The following is a 14,106-nucleotide window of genomic DNA, read 5'->3' as shown; positions in this document are numbered from 1 at the left end:
TGTGGTTTTGGTTTGCATTTCCTTGATGATTAGTAATGTTGAAAATCATTTCAAATTTCTGTTGGCCATCTGTATGTCTTCTTTGGAAAAATATCTCTGTAGGTCCTCTGTCCATTTTTTAATAAGATTTTCCTTTTTTTTTCTTTTTCTTTTTTTTTTTTGGTGTTAAGTTGTGTAAGTTCTTTATGTATTTTGGATTCTAACCCCTCATTGGATATATCATTTGAAACTTCTGTTCAGTAGGTTGCCTTTTTGTTTTTTGATGGTTTCCTTCACTGTGTAAAAGTTTATTTTTTGTAATCCCAAAGTATTTTTTTGCTTTTGTTTCCTTTGCCTGAGGAGACATATCTAGAAAAATGTTGCTCTGGCTGATGTCAGAGAAATTACTGCCTGTGTTCTCTTCTAAGAGTTCTGTGGTTTCAGGTCTCACATTTAGGTCTTTAGTTCATTTTGAGTTTATTTTGGTGGATGGTATAAAAAAGTGGTCCAGTCTCATTCTTTTGCATGTAGCTCTCCAGTTTTCCCAGCACCATTTCTTGAAGAGGCTGTCTTTCCCCCAGTGTATATTCTTGCCTCCTTTGTCCTGGACTAATTGACCGTATAATTGTGAGTTTATTTCTGGGCAGTTTATTCTGTTCTATTGATCATGTGTCTATATTTGTTCCAGGACCATACTATGGTATGTATACCATACCATAATTACAAATACCAAATTATAAATTTTTTTTTTTAAATTAAGTTTTTAATTTTAATTCTGGGACAGTTAACATACAGTGTTTTATTAGTATCACGTATAAGGACCATACCATTTTGATTACTACAGCTTTGTAATACATATTGAAATCTGGGATTGTGGTATCTCCAGCTTTTTTTTTATTTCTCAAGATTCCTTTAGCCATTTGGAGTCCTTTATGGTTCCATACACATTTTAGGATTATTCATTCTTGTTCAGTGAAAAATGTTGGTATTTTGATAAGGATTGCATTGAACCTATAAATTATTTTGCATAGTATGAGCATGTATGTATTTCCATTTATTTGTGTTTATAATTTTTTTCATCAGTGTTTTATAGTTATCAGGGTACAGGTCTTTTCATTTTTTTTGGTCAAATATATTCCTAGGTATTTTATTATTTTGGTGCAATTGTAAATGGAATTGTTTTCTTAATTTCTCTTTCTGCTACTTTGTTGTTAATGTAGAGAAGTACAACTGATTTCTGGGTATTAATTTTGTATCCTGCAACTTTACTGAACTCCTGTATTACTTCCTATAGATTTTTGGTGGAGACTTTAGGTTTTTTTTGTATAGTGTCAAGTCATCTGCAAACAGTACAGTTTTACTTCTTTCTACCACTTTGGGCATGATTTATTTCTTTTTCTTGTCTGATTGCTGTAGCTGGGACTCCCAATACTATGTTGAATAAAAGTGGCAAGAGTGAATATCCTTGTCTTGTTTCTTAGGGGAAAAGCTGTAAGGGTGTTTTTGTTTTTTTTTTTTTTTTTACCATTGAGTATGTTAATTGTGAGTTTGTCATATATGGCACTTTTAATGTTGAGGTATGTTCTCTCTAGAACTATGTTGAGAGTTTTATCATGAAACAGATGTTAAATTTTATCAAATTTCTGTATCTATTGAGATGATCATATAATTTCAATCCCTCTTTTTTAATGTGGTGTATCATGCTTATTGATTTGCAAATATTGAACCATAATTGCATCCTCAGAATAAATCTCATTTGACCATGGGGGATGATACTTTTGACATATTGTAGAATGTGGTTTGCTAATGTTTGTTGAGGATTTGGCATCTGTATACATCAGGGATATTGGTCTGTGGTTTTCTTGTTTTGTAGTGTCTTTGGTTTTGGTATTACAGTAAGCTGGCCTCATACAATATATTTGGAAGTGTTCCCCCTTCTTTTGTATTTTGGAATAGCTTGGAGAATATAGCATTTCTTTAAATGGTTGGTAGACTTTGGCTGTGAACCCATCTGGTTTTGGACTTTTATGTTTTGGTAGTTTTTTCATTACCAATTTTATTTTGTTACTAGTAATTGATCTGTTCAGATTTTTTATTTCTTCCTTATTCCATTTTGGAAGATTGTATATTTCTAGGATTTTATTCATTTCTTCTAGGTTGTCTGATTTTTTGGCCTGTAATTTTTCACAGTATTCTTATAATGCTTTGTATTTCTGTGGTGTCAGTTGCTCCTTCTCCTCTCTCATTTCCAATTTTATTTATTTATATCCTTTTACATTTTTCTTAAGGAGTCTAAGGATTTGTCAATTTTATCTTTTCAAAGAACCAGTTCTTGGTTAAATTGATTTTTCCTGTTTTTTAAAATCTCTGTTATTTATATCTACTCTTATCTTTGTTATCCTTCCTTCTCTCACCTTGGGCTTTGTTTTCTTCTTTAGTTCATTTAGGTGTGGAGCTAGATTGTTTATTTGAACTTTTTGTTTCTTAAGGTAGGCTTGATTTGCTATATATTTTTCTTTTAGAGCTGCTTGCTCTCCCAAAGATTGTGGACTGTTGTGTTTTCATTTTCATAAGTATCCATGTACTGACTTATGTGGGTTCCTTATACATGTTTTTTCTTCTTTTAAGAATCTTTCCTTATCTTTAACTTTTGGCACTTTAATTATAATGTGTCTCAGTGTGCCTCTCTTTGGATTCCTTTTTGGAACTCTCTGGGATTTCCGAATCTGGATGTCTGTTTTCTTTCCCAGATTAGGGAAATTTTCAGTCATCATTTTGTCAAAAAGTTTTTCTGCCCCTTTCTCTCTTCTCTGGGACCTCTATAATACGAATCTTGGTTTGGTTGATGTTCTGTAAGCTATCTTAATGTTCTGTAAGCTATCTTAACTCCTTTTCATTCTTTTTGCTGCTTTTACTGGATGAGTTTTACTGCTGATTTTGATCCTTTCTTCTCCTGGCTAGAGTGCTGTTGAACCCCTCTACTGTACTTTTTAGTTGTTATTGTATTTCTTCTGCTCTGTGACTTCTGTTTGCTACTTTCTTACATTTTCTATCTCCTTGTTGAAATTTTAATTTTTTTGTCCATTCTTTTCCTGAGCTCAGTATCTCTGTATGGCCATTATTTTGAACTCTATCAGAAGAAAATCCCTTATCACCATTTCCTGAGTGTTTAAGTCTCTTCCTGAGGGTTTACGTGTTCTGTCATTGGGAGCATATTCTTCTGTTCCTTCATTTTCCTTGACTCTGTAAACTTCACCCCTCCCAATCTTGAAGGATGGGTCTTGTGTAGATGAAACCTAATGTTCAGCCCTGCTTTAGCTCAATTGTCTCTCAAACCTTCTTGACTTTCCAAGCAGTCCATTTTGTTTTTAGTGGTTCCCAGTAGTTGAAGGTACTCTAAGACCTGTCAGTGTCCCAAATGGGGGGAATCTTAGCAGCACTTAGATTTAGGCTAATTGGGAACCAGACCCTCAGGCAGCAGCTCTTAAAATATGTACATTTACCTCTTTCTGAAGAAGGCTGGGAGAGGAGGATTTCTATCTACTCCCTCTGCGCTGACCCCTGGGGTGACAGCTGGGTGCATCTGTGGGAGGAGGTCGAGTTCAGGATCACCTTTTATTACCATCTTGAAGTGGAGACCACACTCCTTTTAAAAGAACAAGTTGAGGTTTAGCTGCTGGCTTTTCCTTCTGAGACACAAAAGCATCACTTATCACACGGATAACATATACCCTAATCTTTACCCAACTGGACAGTAGCAAATAATGTGGGGAAATTCTGCCAATGGCACAAAATTGCAAATTCATAAAGATAAGCCATAAAATCCTAATGGAGGCATGGAGTAGGATGAGGAAGGTAACATGTATTTACAGAACAGAATGAAGAGAAGTGACATGTTAGATTTTTCAGCATACATTTATGAGTAGGGTATAGTTATCAAATTTTGTGAAGAATTTATCGTCAGTTAATACAACCCTCTATGAAATGGTGAGGATAGCTGCCAAACAAATCCAACAAGTGACTCAGTGGTCTATGTTAACACTATTTATTCTGGATTGCAGACATACTCTTGCCATCTTTCTATTACCAGCAGCTGGAGTCCAGTTGTGAGGTTATGGGAAATGTCCAAGCTTTACCCATCAGTTATGAGGCAACACACTTTCAACTGTATTAGCAAATAATTTATAGAACAGCAGATGTTTTCAGGAGTATTGGTTTCATTGAGACTTTAATTATGGTCCCAGAGTTGTTTTTTTTTTTAAACTTTTATTTATTTATTTGACAGAGAGAGAGAGAGATCACAAGTAGGCAGAGAGGTAGGCAGAGAGAGGGGGAAAGCAGGCTCCCTGTTGAGCAGGGAGCCCGATGCGGGGCTCAATCCCAGGACCCTGAGACCATGACTTGAGCTGAAGGCAGACGCCTAACCCACCGAGCCACCCAGGTGCCCCCGTCCCAGAGTTTTTATGGAAACTCAGTAAGATTTGCTTTAAAGAACTTTAAGTGTATATGATTAGCAATACATAGAATGTTTGGATTTAAAAAAAAAAAAAATTGAGACCTAACAGTACGTTCCCACTGGGAACATCAAGCTCTGAATATTGTGATTCAATGTTCAGAGGAACAGTTCTGAAATTTTCTTCTATAATGTTAACAAAAAGACACTCAGACCTGAAAAGCAACAAATTTGATTATATGGCAAATTTAAGTACATAGTTTTCATTCTGTAAATGAGTAACTTGTGAAACATTCCTAAAGTCGGTGGACAAAACCGGAAAACCATTTTTTTTTTTTGTTCCACAGTCCTGGGAAATAGGATTAGAAGTTCTAGGACTTAATATTTGCTACAGCACAAACATTTAATCTACTATATTTAGGAATCATTTTTTAAAGGATATTTGTTCTCCTGGGTCATTAAAGAATTCTTCTTCATTTAAAATATCTACCAATTGGAAAAGGAAACAGACATTAGGAAAAATCTGGTTACATTTCTCCCTGCCTCCTGCCCCCTGCCTACCATTTTCTCATACACACTTTCAAAGTCATTTGAAAATAAGATCATTTTCTTTGCTGGGTCTGTTATCTGATATAAATTAAGGAGACAGTGAATGAACAGAAATTACATTGGTACCATTGTTACCTTTAGAGGAAATAAAACTATTAACACAGGTAACACAGGATTACAGTTTTAACAACAACAAAAAAACCTGTGAGAGCCAATGGAAAAAAAATATTTGATTGGTTTCTTTTATTCTGACCACTGTCTGCCCACAAATTCTGCAGCTTGGATTCCTTTTCAAATCCTTCTAAGAGTCCGCTTCATGAGTTACATATATACACACAGAATAAAAACAAATATCATAATTTTAAAAAAATGAAGTCACTTTAAATTTATAGGCTAGACAGTTCAATGTAGTCAAAGGGTATAGTTCTGAAGAAGATGATGGTAATGGATTTTAAAGCTCAGATGACAAAGGTCTGTTAACTCCAGGTTTGTTTCAAGTATTACGGAGCTATATTTGAAGTATATGCCTCAACTTCTGTTGCCTTACTGAGCAGTAAAATATTTGAAGTACGAAACGTAATTTTGATGACAAATGCTTCAGAACATCAGGAATAAGATCAATAAAGAGCAAAGTGAATCTAGAACAAGGAAAGGAAAGGTACATTTATTAAAAATAAAAACAGCAGGCAGTCTCTGACAACAAACAAAACCACCAGAATCCAAACATGTCTAATATACATTGTAACAATGCACATGTATTTAAAAAAAACAACAAAGACCCATTAGTAATTTTTTTTTAAGAACTTTAGAAAGGAAAAAAGTACTTCGGCTCCCTCCTGCTGGAGGTCTGCCCACAAACACAGCATGCTCGACCAGCATCCTCTTTCAAGAGTTCTGTACAGCACAAAATTGCAGTGTGTGCATTCATTATGTGAACACACTGATTCTGAATGAAATCGGTTTCTGTAAGGATGATCCAAAACATAAGTCAGCAGGTCCATGTCATAAAAAATATTCAGAGGCTGCAAGAACAGTGGCAACCATTTTCCAAAATCTTCAGTTTTAACAAAAGGTAGAGAATAACTGCTAAATCTAGATGTTTTCACATTATTTTGCATGAGTATCAAGTACTGTGTAAAAATTTATGTAAAATCTTAAGTTAGCCAAAACTAGTGTCTTTAAACTTTAGATCAAAGTTGTTCTTCCCCCTTTTACCGTGGCTGATAAATCTTTTCTGCCTTTGTCCTGAATGATGTCTGTGAAATCAAAGAACTCTGAAAAAAGAGGCAATCCTGAAGGAACACAGTACCAAAAATGCCACTGGAATTGAGTCTTAAGACACACACAGTTCCTGCTGGACGCTGGACTGTGGGAGTTTATTATCCTCCGCCTTCTCATGTCCTGGGGCATGACAGGTGGTCTTCTTTTTAAACAGCCGAAGGCTCAATCGCAGCAAGTCACTGTCTACCACTGGAGCACCCGTGTACGCTTGTTTTACAGTGCCCTAATTCGAAGAAAACAAAAACAGATTTTAAAAGATGTATGTTATTAGTTAACAGTAGGAAAGATAGGATAACCTCTAGCAAAACTATCAGAGTGGCAAGAAAAATTAATTTGGGATGGATATTTAAAAGCAAAATTAAGAGATGTTTTCAGATTCAAGGAATATTAGAAAAGAAAGCAATCTTTGAAAGGGCACCTCTTGCTTATAAAGTAGGATCTTTAGCAATCCCTGACAGGTAATCAACTAACTTTTATTTCCAATGACAAAGCAAACAACAGTCACTGCACATTCCTGAGCATGTTGAAATAAAATCTCTTCTTTAGAGCTGCACACTAATTCAATCTTACTCTTCCAGGACAACCTTTCAGTCCTCTGAAGAGAAGCAATGAACACTCCACATTCCTTACTGGTCTGTTACCGTCCCATGAAACGCAGGCTCTGGAAGTGAACAAATTCCCTAGGAGACAGCTGATCACCACCTCCCTTCTGCCAAAATGTGTATCTCTATTACTGTAAGTTAAAGCTACATTAGCATTTTTGGAAGTTGCGGTCCTATAATTTTATTAAATGTTCTCCAACTATGTTCATAAATAAGGTGAGTTTTGACTATCTCTAGCATTCTGCCATTTCTCTTCCTTCTAGGATCCTTAAAGGAACAGTGCTTCCTTGATCACAGGTTATTGACCTTTTACATGTAGTTCTGTGAGTTTAGACTTACGTACTGAGTCACGTAATCAGGATTACAATCAGAGAAGTTTCATTTTTCAGAAAACTCCCTTTGCTGTCCCTTTGTTCTCACACCCTCTGCCCAACTCCTACCCTTGGCAACCAATCACAGGGTGTCTCTGATCGTTCTGCCTCTCCAGAACATCAATTAAATGGGAATTATATACTGCATGATTTCTGAGACCTACTCTTGACATTAATCCATGTTGTTGACAGTACTGACACTTTGGTTATTTTTTATTACAAATTAGTAATCCATAATATGGATGTGCCCCAGTTTACCAATTAGCTATGTATAGAACACTGGGGTGGTTTTCAGTTGTTGGAGATTGTGAAAAGACCTGCTGTAAGCTCTTGTGGACAGGTTTTTATATGAACCTAAGTTTTCATTTTTCTAAGGTAAATACCTAGCAATGGGATTACTGGGTCATCTAGTGAGTATATATTTAACTTTATAAGAAAACCCAAACCATTTTCCAAAATGTCTGGCCCACTTTGCATTTTTACCAGCAATACCTGGCAGTTTCAACTGCTCACAGCCTCACCACGGGGGTTTTTGGTGTTTGGTTTTTAGCTATTATAATAGATTCACAATGGTATCTAATTTAAGTTTCAATCTGCATTCTCTAGTGGTTAATACTCTTTAACATCTTTTCATGTGCTTAACCATATATATCCATTTTTCCTCTTTGGTGAATTGTCCATTCAAGTCTTGTCCGTTTAAAAAAACTGGATTGCCTGTATTCTGTTAATTTTTGAGAGTTCTTTGTATACTCTAGATACAAGTTCTTTTTAAAAAATTATTTTGTGTATTCTTGTTGCTTGACTTTCCATGCAGACTTTAGAATCAGTCTGTCTGCATCTACAGAACCAACCAACCAACCAGCACTGCTGGGATTTTGCTGCATTGTGTTAAATCTGTAGATCCATTTGGGGAGTCCCCTAATCTTAAGTATACTGAGTCTTTCAATCCATGAACATGATCTCTCTCTCCATTATTTAGGTTATCTTTTTTTTTGATCAGTGTTTTATAGCTCTTGGCACACAGATCCTGTACATGTTTTGTTAGATTTATACCTAAGTACTTTTTTGGGGGGAGTCATTGTAAAAAAATATTTTTTCCCCTTCAATTCCCAGGTACTTCTATATACTATTAGTATATGGAAATACAATTGCTCTTTGCCTGCTTTATAGCCTGTGACCTTGTTAAACTTATAAGTTCTAAGAGTATTTCTGGTAAATTCCTTGAAACTTATATGTAGACAATCATGTTGTCTGAATAAATACAGTTTTACTTCTTCCTTTCCATTATAGGACTTTTATTTTCTTCTGTTACTGAACTGGCTAGAACTTCCAGTAAAATGTAGAATGGGGTAGTGAGAATAGGCATCCTTGCCTTGTTCCTGATCTCTTCGGGAAATATCTCAAACTTTTACCATTAAGTATGATGTTAGCTGTAGGTTTTTGTAGATCTTTAAAGATAATGCCTTTAAAAAGTAAAAGACTAAGAATTCTTATTATAAAGGAATGCTAAATTTTATTAAATGTTTTTTCTGCAGCAATTGATATGATGTATTTTTTTCTTTTTGGTCTGTTACTATGTAGATTACATTGAATGATTTTAAAATATTAAGCCAGCCTTTCATTCAGACGATATATGGTACTTGGTTGTGGTGGTGTCTTTTTTACATATTGCTGGCTTTGATTTCCAATTTTTGAGGAAAAATTTTAAGTCTATGTTCATGAGAGCTACTGATCTGTAGTTCTCTTGGTATCCAAGTACTGCTGGCCTCATACAATGAGGGGGAAAGTACTCCTGTCTCTTCAATTTTCTGGAAGAAATTATGTAGAAATGGTATTATTTCTAACTTAAAGGTTTGGTAGATTTTGCAAGTGAAACCATCTGAGAGTGGAGAACTCTTTTCCAAAAATAAAAAACAAAACCAAATAAAACAGACATAGGACTATTCAGATTTTCTATTACTCCTTGAAGTTTTGGTACCTGTGGCTTTTACAGCAATTGATCCATTTCTTCTAAATTGTCAAACTTACGTGCAAAGATACAATATTATCCTTTCAATAGGATAATATCTGTGAGACTTGTAGGGCATTACCAATATTTTTCATTTCTTTAGAACCAAAGTTTGGGTTCATTACTTCTGTTTTCCTATTAATTTATTTTTGGTATTCTTTCTTTCCTTTTGTCTCCTATAGGTTCTATACATTCTTTCAACAAATCTGAGTTAAACTCATTTAGAGCAACTAGGTGTTCTCTTTGTATCCTTTATCTATCTCTTCTGATGTATAGTATTATTTATATATTTTAAAAATCATTCTTTAAAGATAATGCCAATATATGAGTTTGCTATCTTCATACTTTTTTTCATTATCCAGTTAGTACCGCTTTTTTTATAGTTATACATTTTAAAGGTTTTTGTTTATATTTCTTAGCATTTTTCATGAGATTTTCTAACATCTGAAATTTTTTCTTCAGTTGTCTCTTCAGCTTTTGAGCAAGTATTTTTAACCCGAGCAATTAGAAAGCTCACAATGCTTTCTTTAGGTGGATTATTTAAACATTTATACTGTCCCACTGCAACTTTTTATAATGTGTCATGTGCTAGTTAATGGTCTGTGCCCTGCACTGAAGGATTACAAGGTTCTGACAACAGAATTCTGAGAACAGAATTCTCAAGGAGAATTTTACAAGGGTTATTTTTAGTTGTCACAACTTTTGAAAAGCATATGGCATATTAGAGGAGGAACCAGGGAATGCTACAAATGTTTTTTATAAAAAGGGGGCAGGACTCTGGTGGAGACTTCAAGATGTGCAGCCTTTCTCCACTGAAGCCCCCTCCTTGAGCCAACAGAAAATGATGCGACGGATTATTTTTCAAATTCGATACTGAGGATAGAATACCACTCTGAATACATAAAAGGGAAGGTGATTCATTACATGCATGCTTATTAGGGCTACCTGGGGTTTAATTCTCTGGGAAAAACTTCCAACTGAGAAAAGCTGCAAGGAGAACTAGGCACCTAAGCAACAGAATGAAGGGAACTAAGTAGTGTAGAAGTATATAAAATGGGATTGCAAAGAATGACTGTAGCAACTCTGTAAAAAGTAGTTCTGAGCCAGGACTTTAATCAGAAAAGACCTTAAAAACCTCTTATGCCTTGTATCTGTTTCTACTTTAATCTTTTGAATTCATCCCTTGCTTTTTCATGAATTTTTCTTTAATGAAGTACACTTTCTGGTAGCAGTGTTTTCTTAAATGTCCCCAGGTAAAAAGCTAGTGAGTATTTCTCTAATCTTTTAAAACCAACTCTCTTAGGCTTTTTAAAGTAAGACTTTTTCAATTTCTCATGATCAGATCTCTCCCAAATCTAAATTTCTATTTCTCTTATGTTCCAATTCCCTTTACTCATCTCAAGTAAAAGCTTAAGTATAACCACTTTTATTTATTTTCCTTTCTTCTGACTTGGTACATTCTCATAAATGCTACTTCTTCCTATAAATAACATTATTCTATGTCTGGAAAAATTTTTCCCCTGATCTTGTTTAGATAATGAAACATACTAGAAATTTACTTTGAGGAAATTCACAAATGAAAATAATTCACAGAGTATTTTAAACTTTATGCATATAATTTTGAATAACAAATTGCTATGCATAAATGTTCATCAATACTATTAAAGTAAAATGAAAACTATTATAAATAGAATTCGTCCTTTTTTATCTATAGAAGACTAGGAAACCGAACTCACAAAAGCAGATAATAAGACATTAATCTCACCTTAAAGCAATCAAATGGAAAAAAAAAAAAAGCCATTCATTGATACAATACATACACTTTGCATTTTTTTTTTTTTCAAGGAAACAGTACCTTCTCATTTTTAACAAGCTGCTTCCTGATTGCTGAATCTCGTCTGAAGCATAACGCTTTACAACATGGTCCAAGATTACTAAGGAGACTTGCTCGCTCTTCTTTTCGTAGTAATGCAGCCATGTTGAGAGCCCCCAATTCATGTTCAAAAAGACTGTCTGCATCTTCCAATAAAAACAAACAGGCATTTAGTTTTCTGAAAATAGGAAAGTGTTACTGGCTGCTTCAATATTCCACACAGTCTGTACTTTATCAGTTGGTGAAAATTACTTTATATTAAATGCAATATACTTACACATAGTATGCCACAGAACAAGTCTCAATAAATTTAAGAGGACTGAAATCATATCCTGCATCTTTTCAGACCACAACAGCATAAAACTAGAAATTATAAGGACAAAAAAAACACGTGGAGGCTAAACAACGTGCTACTAAAAACAACCAAAGGATCAACGAAGAAAGAGGAAAAGAAAAAATACATGGAGATAATGAAAATAAAAACACAACAGTTCAATATCTTGGGGATAGAGCAAAAGCAGTTTTCAGAGGGAAACTAACAGCAAATACAGGCCTACCTCAAGAAACAAGAAAAATCTCAATCTATCCTTAAGCCTAAAGGAACCAGAAAATATAAGAACAAAGACCAAGGTGAGAAGGAAGGAATAATAAAGATCAGAAGAAATGACAGAGAATTAAAAAATCAGTAGAAAAGATCAATGAAACCAAGAGCTGGTTCTTTAAAAAAGAAAATCAAGGAAAAAAGCAAGACACAAATTTAAGAGAAATGAGAAAGAAGTAACAACCAACACCAGAGAAAAACAAAAGATTATAGGAGAGTACTATGAAAAATTGTCAACTGGACAACCTAGAAGTGGATAAGCTCCTAGAAACATACAGTCTTCCAAAACAGAATCAAAAAGAAATAGAATATGAACAGACTGATCGCTAGTAACAAAAGAGCTGGTAATCAAAAGCTCCCAACAAAAGTTCAGAAGCAGATGGATTCACAGGTGTTCTATCAAACACTTAAAAGAAAAGCTAATAAATTAATACCCATTCACCTCAAACTATTCCCCCCAAAATAGGAAGGAAAGCTTCCAAACACACTCTATGAGGCCAGCATTACCCTAACACCAAAACCCAAAGACATCACAAAATAAAACCACAGGCCAATATTTCTGATGAACATTGATGTAAAAACCCTCAACAATATATTAAGAAACCACATTCAACAGTACATTAAAAGATAATTTACCATGATCAAATGGGATTTTTCTGGGGATGCAAGGATGGTCAATAACTAAGGATAAAAATCCTCATTGGTGAAGAAAAAGTCAACATTTGGGAACATATCTCAACATTAAAAAGGGCATATATGACAAACCCACAGCTAACCTCATACTCAATGGTGAAAAACTGAAAGCGTTCCCTCCAAGATCAGGAATAGCACTCTTGACACTTTCATTCAGCATAGTACTAGAAGTCCTAGCCACAGAAATAAAAGGTGTCCAAATTGGTAGGAAAAAGTAAAACTGCCACTGTTTACATATGACACAGCACACAGAAAACCCTAAAGACTACAAAAAAATTTCTTGAGGTAACAAATGATTTCAGTAAAATTGAAAGATACAAAATTAATATCCAGAAATCAGCATTTCTATACACTATAACAACGTTACAGATAAGGAATTAAGAAAAAAATTTCATTTATAATTGCACCAAAACCAAATAACTGGGAATAAATTTAAACAAGGAGGTTAAAGACCTGTACTCTGAAAACTATAAAACACTGAGGAAAGAAACTGAAGATACAAACAAATGCAAAGACATACACCATGCTTGTGGTTTAGAAGAATAGTGTTAAAATAGTCTATACTACCAAAGCAACTTACAGATTCAATGCAATTGCTATCAAAATACCAATAATGTTCACAAAACTAGAACAAATAATCTTAAAATGTGTATGGAACCACCTAAGAGCCCGAATAGCCAAAGTTATCTTGGGGGGAAAAAGAACAATGCTGGAGGGATCACAATCCCAGATATCAAGATTACTACAAAGCTAGAGATAAATTAATACAGAGAACAAACTCATGGTTGCCAGGGGCAGGGGGGAAGGTTGGGCAATGAGCAAAATGGGTAAGAGGCAGCTTCCAGCTACGGAACAAAGAAACCACAGGGATGAAAGGTACAGCATAGGGGATATACTGAATAGTATTATAATAGCATATGATGACAGATGGCTGCTACACTTGTGAACAGAGCATAACACAGAATTGTTGTATTGCTATATTGTACACCTGAAACATAGTGCCAACCATACTTCAAAAATTTAAAAGGCACTATGTTCTCTGAAAGATCTTGAACATGTAGTTATGTTGCTAGTCTTAAAAGTAAATATTCAGATAGCCTCTTTAAGAGGTAAGACACGTAGCCTTAGGGAGAAAGAACTTAGACTTTGATTGCTGTTCATGACTGGAAAGAAAGTTCAAGTTAGAAAGTAGAGTTAAATTCAGTATACTGCTTACACTTGACTATTATGTAAAGTTCTAGATGACATTTCCGGACTTTATTATAGCAATATTCAAATGCAATAATACATTTTGTGACCTCTTTAAAAAAAAAAAAAATCAGGAAAGTGATGAGATGTTAGATAACCCGCAAATTTTATCCCAGATTTGGTCACTATAAAAACAACGTATTAAAATCAGTCATAACATGCCAAGATGGGGAGAAAACACTACAATATCTCCTTAGCTTTAATGGAAAATAAAGAGGTTGGGTTAAAATAAACCAAAAGTCAAAATAACAGAATAAGGCCAGTCAGGAATCAAATATATATATAATAGAGTAGTAATTTCAAAGCTAGCATTCTACAAGCTAGCCAGAAGTACCAAAAGGTACCAGATACCACTTATATGACATGATCAAATACGTTACTGTTACAATCCACAAAGGAAAACAATAATTAACACCTAGTAAAAACAAATTAGACACATTTAAAAATG

General features: G+C 34.5%; 1 protein-coding gene across 7 annotated transcripts in view; it reads right to left on the bottom strand.

The window, feature by feature from the left end:
- Positions 1-5,629: 5,629 nt before the first annotated feature.
- The window catches only part of ZC3H13 (zinc finger CCCH-type containing 13), a 97,817-nt gene continuing 89,340 nt past the window's right edge, over positions 5,630-14,106 (bottom strand). For all 7 annotated transcript variants that reach the window (XM_046028294.1, XM_046028296.1, XM_046028301.1 and 4 more), the window contains 2 exons: positions 11,099-11,262; positions 5,630-6,485 (listed from right to left, as the gene is read on the bottom strand). In XM_046028294.1, the coding sequence (XP_045884250.1) occupies positions 6,315-6,485; positions 11,099-11,262 (335 nt within the window). In that variant the 3' untranslated portion in view covers positions 5,630-6,314. The remainder of the gene's footprint in view (positions 6,486-11,098; positions 11,263-14,106) is intronic.

Source organism: Meles meles, chromosome 14 (assembly GCF_922984935.1).
Source record: "Meles meles chromosome 14, mMelMel3.1 paternal haplotype, whole genome shotgun sequence".
NCBI classification, from domain to species: Eukaryota; Metazoa; Chordata; class Mammalia; order Carnivora; family Mustelidae; genus Meles; species Meles meles.
The sequence above is the reverse complement of the archived record's forward strand: the minus strand, read 5'-3'. Positions and strand labels throughout refer to the sequence as shown.